Source organism: Haliaeetus albicilla, chromosome W (genome assembly GCF_947461875.1).
Source record: "Haliaeetus albicilla chromosome W, bHalAlb1.1, whole genome shotgun sequence".
Taxonomy (NCBI): domain Eukaryota; kingdom Metazoa; phylum Chordata; class Aves; order Accipitriformes; family Accipitridae; genus Haliaeetus; species Haliaeetus albicilla.
Window position 1 is genome coordinate 13,792,163 of NC_091515.1, and position 18,057 is coordinate 13,810,219.

At 52.6% G+C, this 18,057-nt stretch overlaps 2 protein-coding genes across 6 annotated transcripts; one reads left to right on the forward strand and one right to left on the reverse strand.

Annotated features, from left to right (window-relative positions):
- The first annotated feature begins 1,490 nt into the window (after positions 1-1,490).
- LOC138683272 (uncharacterized) lies at positions 1,491-13,982 on the forward strand. Of its 5 annotated transcripts, none has more exons than XM_069774843.1 (6): positions 1,491-2,918; positions 3,426-3,835; positions 3,974-4,492; positions 5,122-5,346; positions 13,093-13,123; positions 13,253-13,313. In XM_069774843.1, the coding sequence occupies exons 1-2, from the start codon at positions 2,831-2,833 to the stop codon at positions 3,812-3,814; spliced, it is 477 nt and encodes a 158-aa protein (XP_069630944.1). In that variant the 5' UTR covers positions 1,491-2,830; the 3' UTR covers positions 3,815-3,835; positions 3,974-4,492; positions 5,122-5,346; positions 13,093-13,123; positions 13,253-13,313. The 5 variants fall into 5 exon arrangements, with proteins under 5 accessions (XP_069630944.1, XP_069630939.1, XP_069630943.1 ...); XM_069774838.1 differs by having other exon boundaries at positions 3,426-3,768; positions 4,429-4,492; XM_069774842.1 differs by having other exon boundaries at positions 3,974-5,346.
- Positions 12,874-17,816, reverse strand: LOC138683273 (calmodulin-1-like). The gene is made up of 6 exons (XM_069774844.1): positions 17,560-17,816; positions 17,238-17,268; positions 16,599-16,742; positions 16,417-16,523; positions 15,768-15,903; positions 12,874-15,162 (listed from the first exon to the last, which is right to left on the reverse strand). The coding sequence occupies exons 1-6, from the start codon at positions 17,560-17,562 to the stop codon at positions 15,134-15,136; spliced, it is 450 nt and encodes a 149-aa protein (XP_069630945.1). The 5' UTR covers positions 17,563-17,816; the 3' UTR covers positions 12,874-15,133.
- Positions 17,817-18,057: the final 241 nt, after the last annotated feature.

Here is an 18,057-nt window from a genome sequence, read left to right on the forward strand (position 1 = left end):
CACCTCTTCAGCCTCGAGGGCACTTCCAGCAGATGGATGTTCTCCTGCCTGGCAGCGCACATGAAGGCCAACACAGACAGGGCAGCAGACTCCTATTGGGCAGCAGACTCCCGCCACAGATAGACTTAAAACAGAAGGGTGGAAATGAAGTTACCTCATTAAACAGCTCCATTATTATGACCTTTGTTGTCGGGCCTTTCTTTCTTTCTGAGGCATGGAATGATACGCTGTCTTATCATTTCTGTTGATGGCTACTGTAGCTCCATCAGTGATGGCTACAGCTCTCTCACAGGCCCTGGTGCAGACTCCTGATGGAAGATGCTTCTGATTTGAGGTCACATTAAAACCAGAGACCCTCTAAAACCCTAGCTCTCTCTGTTGCTCTTGTTCCTCACCACCCACATACAGTCAGCTGGCTACTGCTGCTCCCTGTCTTTCCCCCACTAAAGGAGAAGAGTTGAGGTGAGGCAACAAAAACTATGAATTCTGTTAAGCTTGAGTGAATCTTACACACTTAATGTTGTCAAGGGGGAGAGGCAGGGCTCTGCAGTGCGCCAAAAGGAAAGGGATGTCCTGGGGGCATGCCAGGGTGTCTGAACATGGGGCTCTGGGACACACCGGAGGGCAAAAGGGAGGTCCTGAGGGGACATGAGGGCAAAGGGGGTCTGGAAGCTGTCGCGTCCCAAAGTTGGAGCAACTCATGTTCGTGGATTTCCTTTGTCAGAATTAAGGTGAAACGACACCAGGGGAGTTCAAACAACAATCAACATTTATTCAACCTAGCTAACCTTGCCCAAGTACAAGTGAACTTATCAATATGAACCTTGCATCATGACATTAAGCTGCTGTTTGAAAAGAGAAGGGAGGTGTAGAAAAAGAAATGGAAAAAGGAACATGAAACTATCAGGAGAGCCGTCCCGTTGAGTCACGGGGTTCAGAGCAGACCCCCTGTGATGGAAAAGGACTTAACTGCAAGGTTCAAGCAAACGACTTGAACTTCACTCGCAGACTTAACATGCCACTATTGCAGGTTTTACAGATACAATGGAGGAATGCACTACTGCAATTTTTTTTAGGCAAGAGTAGTACACTATTACAACCACAAGCAATTCACAGACAACCACAAGCACACACGCGTTTACAAACTTAAAGCATAAACAATATTCACTTACCCCTCCAGGTAAGGGCTCTCTATCCCAGGGAAGCTACCTTGACCAGCGTCCCGATCAAGGAGGGGAAGGGTTTCCTTCACAAGCCAACTGTATAGTTGGAGAAGTGACTCCCCCATTTCCAACCTGAATCTTAGAGTTTTTATCCCCTGACTTGTGGAATGGTGTGTATGACTATGTCTGAGCGGATTATGATATATGCCTAAATGGGTTATGTATATCTCAGTGGAGTTTCCCCTTATCTTTCCTTTGTTGGTCTGTGATTGTTTGAAGACACAAGGTTGTCATTTGAAACTGAAGCTGAAACCCTCCAGGTTTTGTGGTTTGTTTTTTTTTTACCTTGCTTCCTCAGGCAACTGAATAGTGGTTGGATTGAGACTCAGGGCATACTATTTGTTAAGGGATTTCAAGGCTCAGTTCAGGTTTTGGTTCTTTGAATGGCACAGCCACTGCCCTGTTTACTTTAGGGTTTATCAGACAACCCAGGGCTAAGCTGTCTACACAGCTCCCCGTGAGTCATCTCTGCAGAGAGACAGGGCCTCAAGGCAATCCAAGGCTGGGTCACTTTTGTAACCCCCCCCATAAGTCACCTGTGTGCACTAGACATGGTGAAACTCGTTTGTGAACTATGAGCCGGACAATCCACACACCCCCTTGCTTTCTGGACTCCTTCTCAAAGAGGAGCCTGGGGCGGCTAGATCCACACCTAGTCTCAGACTTGGTCAACGGTTTATGTTTAAAAGGATGAGGTGTAGGGACTGTGGAAAAGAGAGAAGGAAAAGAGGGAGAGAGAGAAAGAGAGAAAAAAAGAAAGAAAGAGAGAAGAAAAGGGTTTCACCAGTCCTGGGTCCAACGTTGGTCCAGCCAGCATAGAGATCCAGTTCCGGAAGGCACGCACTAAGAACTCGTTCTCCCTTCTTTTATAGTGTGTTAGTTGATGGTCTCGACATGTGCAGTTCCCGTTCCCGGGGTTCTCTGGAATCGGTCAGTGAGCTTGGGGGGGGTGGTTCATTGCAGAGTTGCCTCTTTTTCCCTGCTGGCATGACCGCTTAAGATAGAAGCACAGTCCCATCCTCCGTGGGGCCTCCTCCTCCAGGCACATATGCTGTGCTCCTTCTCCTGGTCACTTAAGATAAGGAATTGTGGCTTTGGAGAAGCATGGTCCCACCCTCCATGGGGCCCTCTCCTCCAGCCACATTGTCCTGTTCACAAAACTCCAGCGTTTTTACAGAGGCCATTTTCTCCACCAAAGTTCTTTAACGAATGTTTGAGACATTGACTATAATTTGTCAGACTGTCACAGAAGCACCCCGAGAGCACCCAGGTGCCCAGGGCTGAGCCAGCCACGTGCCCCTCCAGGGGATGCCCTGCCCCTCTCTGCCCAGGCAGCGAGTCACAGTGGGACCCTTTGTGACCTCCCTTTGTGACACCCCACTGCACTGCCTGTGAGCAGCGCGGCTGCGGCCCCCAGCCTGCAGTGTCCAGCAGGACAGCGATGGGACAGGGCAGGAGCGCAGAGCCGGCAAGGAGCCCCTGAGCACAGCCCACATCTTTCCCCGCCACCCCTGGCAGCCCCGGTGAGGACAAGGCGTTTCATCAAAGCTTCCCCCTTGCCCATCCCTTCCCTCTGTCCCGCAGGATGGTGCAGAGACCCCCCCAGCATGGCCTGGGAGGAGGACGGGGCTCCCCAGGAGAGCAGTTCTCCACCAGAGCCCAACAAGCTGTGCATGGTCCACCCGCTGCTGACTGGTGAGTGAGGTGCCCTGATGCTCTGGGCAGGGCTGGGGCCAGCAAGCACACCCTGCTCGATGTCAGATTCACGTTTCCCCAGCATGCTGGCAGCGCAGGTCCCATGGGTGGTGGGCATGATGCTGCCTGAATGACTCGGGCAGCTGGGAGCTGGCCCCAGCACAGCCTCTCCCAAGGAGGGAGAGAGCAGAGGGGACCCAGCTCCTGCTCCGGGGCACAGGCAGAGAGAGGCAGCTGGGCTGGCAGCAGGCAGCGATGCTGTGGGATGGGGACCTTTCCTGCCTATCTGCAAGCCAGTTCCTCAGCCCGGTGCACTGGGGCCTTTCCCCGCCGCACTGTGCTCCAGCATCACAGCCTGTCTGCCCTGCACTCTCCAGCCCTGACACGCATGGGAAGACTGCGCCAGGGGACCGGGCACGGGGCTGGATGGAGGGCAGAGCTCCTTCCTCTGCTCTCTCCTGCTGCCAGACTCTCTCTACAGCCCTCCCTGCTCTCCTCCTTTATTAGGTATCAGCTGGTTACCCATGTACGAAGAGGAACAGGAAATCGTGGACGTCATCCAGGCCTTTGTCAGCAGCCCAGAAAAGGTAACCATGGCCATTTTGAACACAGCTGTGCTGGAGTCGGCTGACAGGGGCTCTGCTGCCGGGCTGCTGGAGGTGTGCTGGCTGGGCAGAGCTGCTTCTCCCAGGCCTCCCACACAGCACTGCACCCCCAGTGCTCCAGTCCCGCTGGCTGTGTGTCCCCAACTCTCACGCTCCCTGTTTGTCTCTCTGTCCCCCAGCTGCCAGGAGGAGGGCCAGAAGATGAAGTTCCTGAAGTCCATTTGCAACTTGTGCACAAGCATCAGGTACTATACCTTGTCACAGTGCCTGGATGTCTTCTGCCACAGATAGGAGCTGGCAGAGAATATCAAGGTGAGGGGACACCCGGCGGCTCTGGGAAAGGGGGCAAGGCCCCCCAGCACCCTCTGAGGACAGCCGTTGGGCAGGGCTTGGGTCTGGTGGCACTGGGTGCTGGCAGCTGCCAGGTCCCATCCTGGTTGTGCTCTGCAGGTGCTGCTGGAAGAGGAGCCCAGGGGAGGTGTCCAGGGGTCTTGAAGGTCCCCAGTGAATCCACACATCCTGGGGGGAACCCAGGCATCCGGGTGTCTCGAAGGTCCCAAGTGAAACCAGAGATCAAGAGTGAGATCTAGGCATCCTGAAGGATCCTATAACACTACTTTCTGGCCCATTCCAGGGCCAAGCCTGCAGGCCTTGGGACAGGGGATGGTGAACCTGAGGCTACTTCAGGGCTCTCTCTCGCAGCTGCCAAGGAAAAGACAAACATGCACACAAGCTGCTGACACTGCAGATGCTCCCCACCCATGGTAACATCTCCAGGGGCTCTTTCCGCAAAATACATTGACATTTTAATGCTAAAACACCCAATCTGGAAATGCCAATGTTGATTTGGTGCTGTCCCTTTGGAGCCAGAGAGTCTGACTTGTTTTCTTCTTCTTTTTTTTCAGAAATCATTGCTGTTGGGGGGGGTCCATGTCTACTTATGTCAGAGAGGAGATTTTGAAGGACAAGGTGGGACAGAGCAACATTGTCTTTGTCCTTGTCCCCCTGTGCCAGCAAAAGGCACATCGGTCTTTCCGATCCAGTAAAAGTCTCCCCATTGAACATTGACTCTACAGAAGACAAAATTGACTTCTCAGTCTATCAAGGTCAAAGATATAACCCCCAAAAGTCCCAGATTTAACCCAAAGAATGGGTTTGTCACCTTTTGGCCACCTCTGGTCCCCACAGCCAGGCTGGAAAGACCAAATAGATGATATGGGACATTTTTGTGGTTTCTCCCAGGCAGTGGAAAGAACTGAAGGCTGACTGTCTTGAGTATATCATACAATTGCTGGTCTTGCTTTAGTCTAAAACAGTCAATATTTGGGGGATTTTTTTCTTTACATACTAGTGGCCACAGCAGGTGGAACCAATAATTCCAGAAACACCATTTGAATATGACCCACAAAATGTCAAGTTTCACATCCTGGTGCACATGGTAAGGACTTCCTTTTTTTCCAGGAAAACCCCAATTTCTCCCCTTCGTGGGCCAAGGAAATTTTCCATTTAGTCACTGAAATGTTGCACTGAATCATTTTCAAAATTCTTTTTGGTTTTCCGTCTGCCTTACGCCTAACCTGATGTCTCTCCTTTTGTAGGAGTTTGTGGGAAAGGCAACTCCCAACCCTTCATCCCTTGTGGGGAACAGGGAATTTGGCCAATTTCAAAGGGCAATCAAGGAGAAAAGGGGAAAAGATGTAAAAAATCCTTCTGCAGAGGAAGAGAAAGCAACGGCGTCACTGAGGGTATCCCCAAAAGAATAACTTTGCCCTGGCCTGCCTGCCTTGAGGGTTGAACATTCAGTGGTTGAATGTTGGGAGAGGGTGCGGGAGCATAATCATGGACTCAACGACAGATCAATATGATCATAGTTGAAGACCCTTTACTAGAGCATCAGACATCATTTTTATACATTGGTTACATCCATACATGCGTTTAGCAATTTTACTATTGGTTACACACATTATTCACGCACTGTCCACATGCCTAGTTACACTTAATGATTGGTTATATCAACACTGTACACACGCATAAACATAAGACATAATTGGTTATACTAACTAAAACATGCGAAACTTGTCTCAGTCTAATTGGTCAAGATAAACTGCCGAATTGAGGTTCTTTGTGCCAAGTTCCCTTTATCGTGGAATGCACACCTGTGTTCTTCTAATTGGCATCTTTCTTTTTTTGTCTTCTTGTTTATTCTGTTCAAGGCCTTCTAAAGGCATCTGGAATGCTCTTGTGACCGTTTGTCCTGGGTTCAGCTGGGATAGAGTTAATTTTTACAGGAACCTGGGAGGTGGGGGGCATAGCCGGGGCAGCTGACCTGAACTAGCCAAGGAGCTATTCCATACCATGTGACATCATGTTCAGTATATATATGGGGAGCGGGCCAGGGGGTGGTCGGGACTTTCGGTGGGGGAAGTGGCGGAGTGTCGGGTCCCGGGTGGTGAGCAGTTGCACTGTGCATCACTCTTTTTGTATACTCTTTCATTAGTACCGTTGTTGTTGTTGCAATTTCTTTGTGTTGTTCCAGTAAACTGCCTTTATCTCAACCCTCGAGGTTCCAGGTTTTTTTCTTTTCTCTCCTCCCTGTCCCCCCTATCCCACCGGAGGGGGGCGGGAGGAGTGAGCGAGCGGCCGCGTGGTCCTTTGTTACCGGCTGGGCTGAAACCACGACAGTCCTTTTTGGTGCCCAACGTGGGGCACGAAGGGTTGAGATAACGACAGATCTGGCCAGAGCGTGTTGAAACAGATTTGTCATATGCATTTCTTATACTAGATAAATAGATGTTAGTCACAATGTTGATTCAGCTGTTTACATGGTGGCGTTTTGTAAGTTCTTATATGCTCTATGTATTGCCTGTAGTTGCGTATCTCATCTCTGGGAGAGTGATTGGGATTATCATTTTGCTGTACTGGGCAATGTCGACTTGTGAAATGATTACATCACTGGTCATGAGGTTAAGCTGGTATCTGTATGAGGCAGTGATATCATTTCCATACTTTGGGCACCTTCTGTCGGATTTTATTGGTAATTACACCCAATCCATGGGGAAGTTAGGGGGGGATACTTCCCCCCGTCCGTTCCCCTCCCTTTTCTCCTTCCAACTGATTACAACAGCTTTCGAGAATTTTGAATATCCTTGGGATGCGCAAGCCAGTGTGCTGTTAGTGCTATGCCTCCTGAATATGTTTCAGGTCTTGTCTAGGGCTACAAAAAGGCTCTTTAAGAGTACCACCCAGAGATCTGTCCCAAAGCTGGATATTCATGGGTGGCACGGCATGTGGGAGGATGTGGGCAGGTATCTAGAGAACTTCTCACCTCCAGTGGCTTGGAAGTTCACTCCCAAACAACTACAGAACCCTCATGAAGTGGTAGAATATTTGAAAGAAAAATGCTGTGGCTATTCCAAAGACATACAACTTGCTGCACTGTGCTGGGCCCTGGCCAGTATCTACCAAACACTGCTTGATATTAGGCAGCATCCTCAGGGGGAAAAAGGGGAAAAGATGGAAAACAGGACGACAGGCACCGTGGCTACCCCAACCCTGACAACAGACACCGTGGCTGCCCCTACCACGACAACAGGTACCGTGGCTACCCCTATCCTGGTGACAGATACTGCAGCTAAAGCAGAAAACCAACCTGTGCCAGTATCAGTCGCCCCTGTACAGAAAAAGAAACACACAAAGAAATCAGTTCGCTTGGTGAGAGATGAAGATGAACTAGGGTCATCGCGAGAACAGGAGGAAGAGGCAGAACCTGAAATAATTACCCGATCTCTATCCCTGAGTGAGTTGCGTGACATGCGAAAAGATTTTAGCCGCCACCCAGGTGAGCACATTGTTACCTGGCTGCTCCGGTGCTGGGATAATGGGGCTAGTAGTGTGGAATTAGAGGGTAAGGAAGCCAAGCAGTTGGGATCTCTGTCTAGGGAACGGGGCATCGACAAGGCGATTGGGAGAAAAACACAAGTCCTCAGCCTCTGGAGGCGACTTCTGTTAGGTGTAAAGGAAAGATACCCCTTCAGGGATGAAGTTACATGTCACCAAGGCAAGTGGACCACCATGGAGAGAGGTATCCAGTACCTGAGGGAATTAGCCGTGCTGGAGGTGATTTATAATGATCCAGAAAATGCGCAGTCACCCACAGATCCAGATGAAGTCCAATGCACACAACCGATGTGGCGGAAGTTTCTACAAAGTGCACCACCAACCTATGCCAACTCATTGGCAGTAATGTCCTGGAAAGAAGGCTATGGACAAACGGTGGATGAATTGGCTGTCCAACTCCGGCAATATGAAGGAAGTCTCTCTTCCTCCCTACGGGCCTGTGTCTCAGCTGTAGAGGAATTGTCCCGAGAGTTCCAGCAATTCAAAGTGGATATGTCCTCCTCCTCACCTATACAGGCCCGCATCGCAGTTATTGGGAGTAAGCGTTCCTCTGCCCAAGAGAGAGGAGAGAGAAAGTACACACGACGGGCTAACCTGTGGTTTTACCTGCGTGACCATGGAGAGGACATGAGGAAGTGGGATGGAAAACCTACCTCAGTCTTGGATGCACGGGTATGGGAGTTGCGAGAAAAAGCAACCAGAAAAGAGGATTCTTCTTGGAAAACTGCTGCTCCAGTTTCCCGTGAGCAGTCCCCCGGACGCAGTAGATGGGCCGATCTCATTTCTGATCCTCTTGAAGGGACTTCTGATTCACGTGAGCAAAAAGTGAGTAACGGATATTCTAACCAGGATTAGAGGGGCCCTGCCTCCAGCCAGGTGGAGGAGAGGGACAACCGAGTCTACTGGACAGTGTGGATTCGATGGCCTGGCACGTCAGACCCACAGGAATATAAGGCTCTAGTAGACACTGGTGCACAATGCACCCTAATGCCATCAAGTTATAAAGGGGCAGAACCCATCTGTATCTCTGGTGTGACAGGGGGATCCCAAGAGCTAACCGTATTGGAAGCTGAAATGAGTCTAACCGGGAATGAGTGGCATAAACACCCCATTGCAACTGGCCCAGAGGCCCCGTGCATCCTTGGTATAGATTATCTCAGGAGGGGGTATTTCAAAGACCCAAAAGGGTACCGTTGGGCCTTTGGTATAGCTGCATTGGAGACGGAGGAGATTGAACAGCTGTCTACCCTGCCTGGTCTCTCCCAAGACCCTTCGGTTGTGGGGTTGCTGAAGGTTGAAGAACAACAGGTGCCAATTGCTACCACAACGGTGCATCGGCGGCAATATCGCACCAACCGAGACTCCCTGATCCCCATCCATAAGCTGATTTGCCAATTAGAGAGCCAAGGAGTGATCAGCAAGACTCACTCACCCTTTAATAGTCCCATATGGCCTGTGCGGAAATCTAATGGGGAATGGAGACTAACAGTAGATTATCGTGGGCTGAATGAAGTCACGCCACCGCTGAGCGCTGCTGTGCCAGATATGTTAGAGCTTCAATATGAACTGGAATCAAAGGCAGCTAAGTGGTATGCCACAATTGACATTGCTAATGCATTTTTCTCCATTCCTTTGGCAGCGGAGTGCAGGCCACAGTTTGCTTTCACTTGGAGGGGCGTCCAGTACACCTGGAATCGACTGCCCCAGGGGTGGAAACACAGCCCCACTATTTGCCATGGACTGATCCAGACTGCACTAGAAAAAGGTGAAGCTCCAGAGCACCTGCAATATATTGATGACATCATCATATGGGGCAACACAGCAGAAGAAGTTTTTGAGAAAGGGAAGAAAATAATCCAAATCCTTTTGAAGGCTGGTTTTGCCATAAAAGAAAGTAAGGTCAAGGGACCTGCGCAGGAGATCCAGTTCTTAGGAGTAAAATGGCAAGACGGGCGTCGTCAGATCCCTGCGGATGTGATCAACAAAATAGCAGCTATGTCCTCACCGACTAATAAAAAGGAAACACAGGCTTTCTTAGGTGTTGTGGGCTTTTGGAGAATGCATATTCCAAATTACAGTCAAATTGTAAGTCCTCTCTACCAAGTTACCCGGAAGAAGAACGATTTTAAATGGGGCCTGAGCAACAACAAGCCTTTGAACAAATTAAGCGGGAGATTGTTCATGCAGTAGCTCTTGGGCCAGTCCGGACAGGACAAGATGTTAAAAATGTGCTCTACACTGCAGCTGGGGAGAATGGCCCTACCTGGAGCCTTTGGCAGAAAGCACCTGGAGAGACCCGAGGCCGACCCCTGGGGTTTTGGAGTCGGGGATATCGAGGATCCGAAGCTCACTATACTCCAACTGAAAAAGAGATATTGGCAGCATATGAAGGAGTTCGAGCTGCCTCAGAAGTGGTTGGTACTGAGACACAGCTCTTCTTAGCACCCCGACTGCCAGTGCTGGGCTGGATGTTCAAAGGGAAAGTTTCCTCTACTCATCACGCGACTGATGCCACGTGGAGTAAGTGGATTGCACTGATCACACAACGAGCCCACATAGGAAACCCCAGTCGCCCAGGAATTTTAGAAGTGATCATGGACTGGCCAGAAGACAAAGATTTTGGAATGTTGCCAGAGGAGGAGGTGACACGGGCTGAAGAGGCCCTGCTGTATAATAAACTGCCAGAAAATGAGAGGCAATATGCCCTGTTCACTGATGGGTCCTGTCGCATCGTGGGAAAACATCGGAGGTGGAAGGCTGCTGTATGGAGTCCTACACGACTAGTCGCAGAAACTGCTGAAGGAGAAGGTGAATCGAGTCAGTTTGCAGAGGTGAAAGCCATCCAGCTAGCATTAGACCTTGCTGAAAGAGAAAAGTGGCCAGTGCTCTATCTCTATACTGACTCATGGATGGTGGCAAATGCCCTGTGGGGGTGGCTACAGCAATGGAAGAAGGGCAACTGGCAACACAGAGGTAAACCCATTTGGGCTGCCGCACTGTGGCAAGATATCGCTGTTCGGATAGAGAAGCTAGTGGTAAAAGTACGTCACGTAGATGCTCATGTACCCAAGAGTCGGGCCACTGAAGAACATCAAAACAATCAGCAGGCAGATCAGGCCGCCAAGATTGAAGTGTCTCAGGTGGACCTGGACTAGCAACGTAGGGGTGAGCTATTTATGGCTTGGTGGGCCCACGATACCTCAGGCCATCAGGGGAGAGATGCAACATATAGATGGGCTCGAGATCGAGGGATGGACTTGACCACGGACACTATCGCACAGGTCATCCACGAATGTGAAACATGTGCTGCAATTAAGCAAGCCAAGCGGCAAAAACCCCTGTCGCATGGAGGGCGATGGCTGAAATATAAACAGTGGGAGGCCTGGCAGATTGACTATATCACACTCCCACGAACACGCCAAGGCAAGCGCCATGTGCTTACAATGGTGGAAGCAACCACTGGATGGCTGGAAACATACCCTGTGTCCCATGCCACTGCCCAGAACACTATCCTGGGCCTTGAAGAGAAAATGTTATGGCAACACGGCACCCCAGAGAGAATTGAGTCGGACAACAGGACTCACTTCCGAAACAACCTCGTAGACACCTGGGCCAAAGAACATGGCATTGAGTGGGTATATCACATCCCTTATCATGCACCGGCCTCCGGAAAAATCAAACGATACAATGGACTGCTGAAAACTACATTGAGAGTGATGGGGGGTGGGACTTTCAAACATCGGGATACACATGTAACAAAAGCCACCTGGTTAATTAATACTAGAGGATCCGCCAATCGGGCTGGCCCCGCCCAACCAAGACTTCCACATACTGTAGAAGGGGATAAAGTCCCTGTAGTGCGCATGAGGAGTATGTTAGGGAAGACAGTCTGGGTTAGTCCTCCCTCAAGCAGAGGCAAACCCATTCAAGGGGTTGTTTTTGCTCAGGGACCTGGGTACACCTAGTGGGTGATGCAGAAGGATGGGGAAGTTCGATGTGTACCTCAGGGAGATTTGATTTTGGGAGAGAATAGCCAGTGAATTGGGCTGTATGATATTTAACTGCTAAATAACCTGCCAATGCATGTCATTGTATCTATAGTGTCTATATGCCATATCAAGGGTATTACTGTAAGAATTACCCAAATGACTGCGGGATGGACTTTGAAACTGAGCCAAGTACAACAGCGATAGAACTTGAACTGACACCCAGCAATTTCCTCAAGATCAACATCTTCGACCTGCAGACCAAGAGCGTGGGTTGCACCAAATGTACTAGCCACAAGTTCCAGAGGCAGCATACAACAACCCAACACCTCACACCATCTCTTATCCTGAAGAACTGTTACAACAGATGGAGCCCCAAAATCATGGACTAAATAAAATCGATGGACACATTAGAGGGATAGCCCATAGGCTAAAGGAATACCATTTGCGTGTGTGTGTGCGTGTGTGTGTGTGCGGGGGGGGGGGGCAAGTCCATATACTTATATATATAAAGACAAGGAAAGTGGTAGTGGTTGATTGGAAAATGTAAGATCTGGGCATGATGTAGATGGTATAGAATAAGGGGTGGATAATGTCCTGGGTTCAGCTGGGATAGAGTTAATTTTTACAGGAACCTGGGAGGTGGGGGGCATAGCCGGGGCAGCTGACCTGAACTAGCCAAGGAGCTATTCCATACCATGTGACATCATGTTCAGTATATATATGGGGAGCGGGCCGGGGGGTGGTCGGGACTTTCGGTGGGGGAAGTGGCGGAGTGTCGGGTCCCAGGTGGTGAGCAGTTGCACTGTGCATCACTCTTTTTGTATACTCTTTCATTAGTACCATTGTTGTTGTTGTAATTTCTTTGTGTTGTTCCAGTAAACTGCCTTTATCTCAACCCTCGAGGTTCCAGGTTTTTTTCTTTTCTCTCCTCCGTCTTCCCCCCTATCCCACCGGAGGGGGGCGGGAGGAGTGAGCGAGCGGCCGCGTGGTCCTTTGTTACCGGCTGGGCTGAAACCACGACACCGTTGGCTAAATATGTGTCCACAAGAGGGTTGAACCTTCAGTGGTTGAACCTTCTGATGCCTTGAACAAAGGCAGGAGAAGGAAAATTTTACTGTATCGCTGTACTAACGAACTTTTGCTTGCTTGAAAACTTCAAAATTTTGGTATGTACTAATTAGATAAGAAAACCTTGAGCTTTGTCAATGGTATGCGCTAAAGGCACCAACAGACAGGAGGCCTCAGGCCTGATGTGCGTCAACAGACAAGAAGCCTTGGGCCTTGATGATAAGCTTTGAGTTCTGCTGAGATTTTGTAAATAAAACTTCCCAAGGCCAGCTAACTAGGAAAAAGAGATGACCCACACTGCGCATGACCAAAGGGTGGACACTATGTAAATGATAATATGAATATGCACATGACTAGAACAATATAAATTTTGCTTGTTGTAGGTAACGGTGTTCACAACAGGTGGAGCGATCCCCTGTGCACCCAGTGCTGCAATAAAGAATGCCTGCTTCCTAAAACTCCAAAATCAAGTCTTAGAGATTTTCTTTGATCGGCTTTTTCGGTAACACTTCAATGGGTGAAACGTAGGAGAGGATTGAACCTTCAGTGGTCGAAACTTGGGAGAGGGTTGAAGTTTCAGTGGTTGAACCTTCAGTGGTTGAATGTTGGGAGAAGGTTGAACCTTCAGTGGGTGAACCTTCAGTGGGTGAACCCTGGGAGAGGGTTGAACCTTCAGTAGTTGAGCCTCTGGGGACGGTTGAACCTTCAATGGATAAACCTTGGGAAAGGGTTGAACCTTCAATGGATAAACCTTGGGAGAGGGTTGAACCTTGAGAGGTTGAACCTTCAGGGGTTGAACATTGCAAGAGCGTTGAACCTTCAGTGGTTGAAACTTGGGAGAGGGTTGGACTTCAATGGGTGAACCTTCAGTGGTCGAACGTTGGGAGAGGGTTGACCCTTCAGTGGCTGAACCTTCAGTGGTTGAAACTCTGGAGAGGGTTGAACCTTCAGTGGTTGAACCTTCAGTGGCTGAACCTTGGGAAGGCTTGGACCTTGAGTGGTCGAATTTTGGGAGAGGGTTGAACCTTCAATGGCTGAACCTTGAGAAAGGGTTGAACCTTCAGCGGTTGAAACTCTGGAGAGGGTTAAACCTTCAGTGGTTGAACCTTCAGTGGTAAAACCTTCAGTGGTTGAGCCTTGGGAGAGGGTTGAACCTTCAGTGGTTGAACCTTCCGTGGTTGAAGGGCACAGAAGGCTACCAAAGCAACTAAGAGGATCATTCCCTCCTGTGTCCCAGGACTCATCCCAGGCTGACCACTGTTTTCCTGCACAGGGGGGGTAATATCACACCCCAACAGGGAAGGGAGCAGATCCCAGAACGCGCATCTTCAACACAGCCAGCCCGATTTCACTACTTTTCTCCACAAAGTGCAGCCTGTTTCCGTTCCACCCTGTAGCACCACAGCCATATCTGGCTCCAGGCAAGCGGAAGCACGACCACGCTCAGCCATGCCGCAGCAGTTGGGAACTTCCTCCACTGAATTAAATGATGGTTTTGATTGTGACGAGGTTTTTTTGGGGGGGATTAAGGTTCAAAAGGACCAGATGCCCCCAGACACCTGGGTCCTCTACAGACCCACCCTCGAACATCTTGGTCCTCTATGGATCCCTCCAGATACCAGGTGGGACCCTGAAGGACCAGAAGAGGATCCAGGTGTTGGGGCGGTGGACTTGTAGAGGACCCTGGTGTTTGGGTGGAATCAGTAGAGAAGCACCCATGGGTGGGGCTGCCTCCCCCCCCCAGGAGCTCTGCTCTCCAGCATTGGCTCTGGGGGGACCCTGGGACACACATGCCCCAACATCCCACACACACACCAACACCACCTCACACGCACCCCAACAGCCCATCCTGAAACATCAGGCAGACACAACCAGTGCACCCCAGGTACACCCCAACTGCACTCCAGCTATACCCCTGCACCCCAACTACATCCCACCTGCTCCCATAAATCCCAGCTGCACACCTACAGCCCTACTACAGTCCAAAGTACACCCCAGCTACACTCATACACCCCAACTGCACCAAACTACACCCCGACATGAACAAACACCCCCAAACCTGCATAACCATGCACCATTGCGCCACCCCGGCACTCCCAAACCCACCCTCACCCCCTGTGCAGGGGGTGCCACCAGCATCAGGGCCCTCATTAGGGCCCCTCGTTACAGCGCCTCGTTAAGGCCACAGGAACTGTAAAACCAGTGGTTTATTTCACAGCTTTAGCTGCCCATGACAGCGTCCGGACAGGGGAGGGGGGGGCCTGTAGCCCCCCCACTTCTCCCCCAAAATGCCCCAAAACCAGGGCCTGGTCCCAGTTCCCCACACCCAGGGATCCCCAACCCTCCTGAGACCCAAAATCCCACTGAAATGCCCCAAAACGCTCTCCTGGGGCAAAGGGGGTCCTGCTGTGGAGGAGGACCCTGGATCTGCCTCAGATCCCCCCAAACCCTCTATGGGGAAATGGCGTCCCCCCATACCCTCCCCCAAAGCCCCTATGGAGGGTTTGGGGTCCCTCTGTCCTGGTGGGGTTCCCCCTCCCAGCGCCCCCATCGGTGCCCCCGAATGGTGGGTTTGGGGTGCAGGGGGGGCCTGGGGACCTCTTGGTGGCAGAGACAGGCGGTGGCAGCAGGGGGGTTCCTGGTGGCCTCGTACCCCTCACTTTGCCGTCATCATCTGCATGAACTCTACCAGGAGAGAGGGAGGGTCAGTGGGGACAGGGACATGATGGGGACAAGGACACAATGGGGACAGAGCAGGGAAGGGGACATGATAGGGACAGGAACACAGCAAGGACAGGGAATGCATTGGGGACAGGGACACAGCAGGGACAGGGATGGGGACAGGGGACACTGCAGACCCAGTGGGGATGGGGGACACAGCGGGGACAGGGGACAATGTGGGGTCCCAAGCTGGCAGGGACAGGGGACACGGTGGGTCTGGCCCCTTGGGGATGGGGGAACGTAGTGGGATCCCACATTCGTGGCGAGAGGGGTGACAGGAGACGTGGATGTTGTCCCCATCCCCATTCCCATCCCTGCTGTGTCCCTGTCCCCAACACAGGGCTCTTACCAGGGGTGACGTGACACAGTGGTGTCCCAGGCTGGTGGTGACAGGGGACACAGTAGTACCCCATGCTAAAGGTGATGGGGAACACAGTGCAGCACCAGGGGATGAGGAGCCCCGTGGGTGGATGCCAACGGGGTCCCATTGGGTGCCAGCAGGGACCTGTGGGCGACAGAGGAGATGCCGGGTGACAGCGGGGACCCCCCGGGGTGACAGTGGCACTCACCCTCATAGTTGACCTGTCCATCACTGTCGATGTCGGCCTCTCGGATCATCTCGTCCACTTCCTCGTCCGTCAGCTTCTCCCCCAGGTTGGTCATCACATGCTGCAGCTCTGCCGCGCTGATGTACCCATTCCTGTCCTGGGGTTGGGGACACAGTGGTGACACCGTTGACTCGCTGTCGTGGTTTCAGCCCAGCCGGTAACAAAGGACCACGCAGCCGCTCGCTCACTCCTCCCGCCCCCCTCCGGTGGGATAGGGAGGAGACGGAGGAGAGAAAAAAAAAAAAACCTGGAACCTCGAGGGTTGAGATAAAGGCAGTTTACTGGAACAACACAAAAAAAATTACAACAACAACAGCGGTACTAATGAAAGAGTATACAAAAAGAGTGATGCACAGTGCAACTGCTCACCACCCAGGACCCGACGCTCCGCCACTTCCCCCACCGAAAGCCGAGAGCTCCCCCCAAAGCCCGCTCCCCATTTATATACTGAGCATGATGTCACACGGTATGGAATAGCTCCTTGGCTAGTTCAGGTCAGCTGCCCCGGCTATGCCCCCCACCTCCCAGGTTCCTGTAAAAATTAACTCTATCCCAGCTGAACCCAGGACACTCGCCTATTCCCCTGTCCCCATCCCTGTCCCTGACCCACCTTGTCAAAGATGCAAAAAGCCTCACAGATCTCCTCCTCGCTATCCGTGTCCTTCATCTTCCTCACCATCATGGTGAGGAACTCAGGGAAGTTGATGGTGCCGTTGCCTGGGGGTGGGACGAAGGGACAGTGAGCAGGGGGACAGAGGGACAAGGGGACACGTGGGGACAGGCGGGGCTCACCATCGGCATCCACCTCGTTGATCGTGTCCTGCAGCTCAGCCTCGGTAGGGTTCTGGCCCAGTGAGCGCATGACAGTGCCCAGCTCCTTGGTGGTGATGGTGCCATCCCCATCCTTGTCGAAGAGCAAGAACGCCTCCTTGAACTCTGGGAACCGTCACCACGGGGACGGGGTCACGTGCTGTCACCAGCAGGGAGGGCCAGGGACAGCCAGGGGGGTCCATGGGTGCCACCAGCTGCACACCCGTGTCACCCTGATGGCCAGTGTCCCCTCCTGCGTGCCCTGGTGCTACTCCCCTGACACACCAGTGGCCCCTCTTGGGTGTCCCACTGTCAACCCTGACACCCCAATATCCCCTCCAGGGTGTCCCACTGTCACCCTGATGCCCCAATGTCCCCTCCAGGGTGTCCCACTGTCACCCCAGCACCCCTATGTCCCCTCCTGGGTGTCCCACTGTCACCCTGACACACACTAGTGTTACCTCTCCACCCTGGTGTGTTCCCCTACCACATTGACCCCCACGGTCCAACCCCCCTCCCCCCGTGTTCCCCCACTCCCCAGTGTCCCCCCCAAGTGTTTTCCCACCCAAGGTCCCCTCTAGGGTCCCCTCACCCCGCTGTCACCTCCTGTGTCCCCCCCACCTGCAATCTGCTCCTCAGTGAGCTGGTCAGCCTGGGAGGGAGACAAGGGTGAGGGGCACCCATGGGATACCCCAGCACACAACACCCCGACACCCACTACCACCCACAGCCCCCCCCCAACCTCAACGTGCCCCCAGCACCCATAGGCCTCCCCCGAACTACCAGTGACCCGTTGTCATAGCAACCCCTTGGTCGCCAAAGCAATCCCGGTGCCGCCCCCCCGCCCCATAGCAGCCCCTTGGTCGCCATAACAACCCCGGTGGGGCCCCCCCGCCCCATAGCGCCCCCCGTCGCCATGGCAACTCCGGTGCCGCCCCCTGACCATGGCGCTCCTGTGGCGGCGAGAGGCTCCCCCTCCACAGCACCGCGGATCCCCCTCTGACCCCACCCCTTCCGTAGGCTCTACCCCCGTCAGGGCCCGCCCCCGACGGAAGGATCCCTCTCGTTCGCTGTGCGCCGCCGCCTCATTGGCTGGGGGAGGCGCGGCGGGCTGAAAGTGCCGCCCTGATTGGTTGCCGCTGAACTGCAATGCGCCAAAGCGGCCGCGGGCGGAGAAAGAGCAGGAAAGGCGCGTGGCCCAGTCACGTGAAACGGAGAGCTCCGCCCCCCGCTCCTAGCCCCGTCCACTCTGCCGTGGGTGCCGTGGGAAGGTCGCCATGGTACGAGCAGCTTACACACCCCCACCCCCCGCCAATGGTCACTCCCGCCGCCATGGCAAGAGCCAGCGGGTCACCGTCGCAAGAGCGGCGTTGCAACGGCCCCCAGGCTGCAACGGCAACGGGCAGCTGGTTGCTATGGAAACAACCCCCGCCTACAGCCA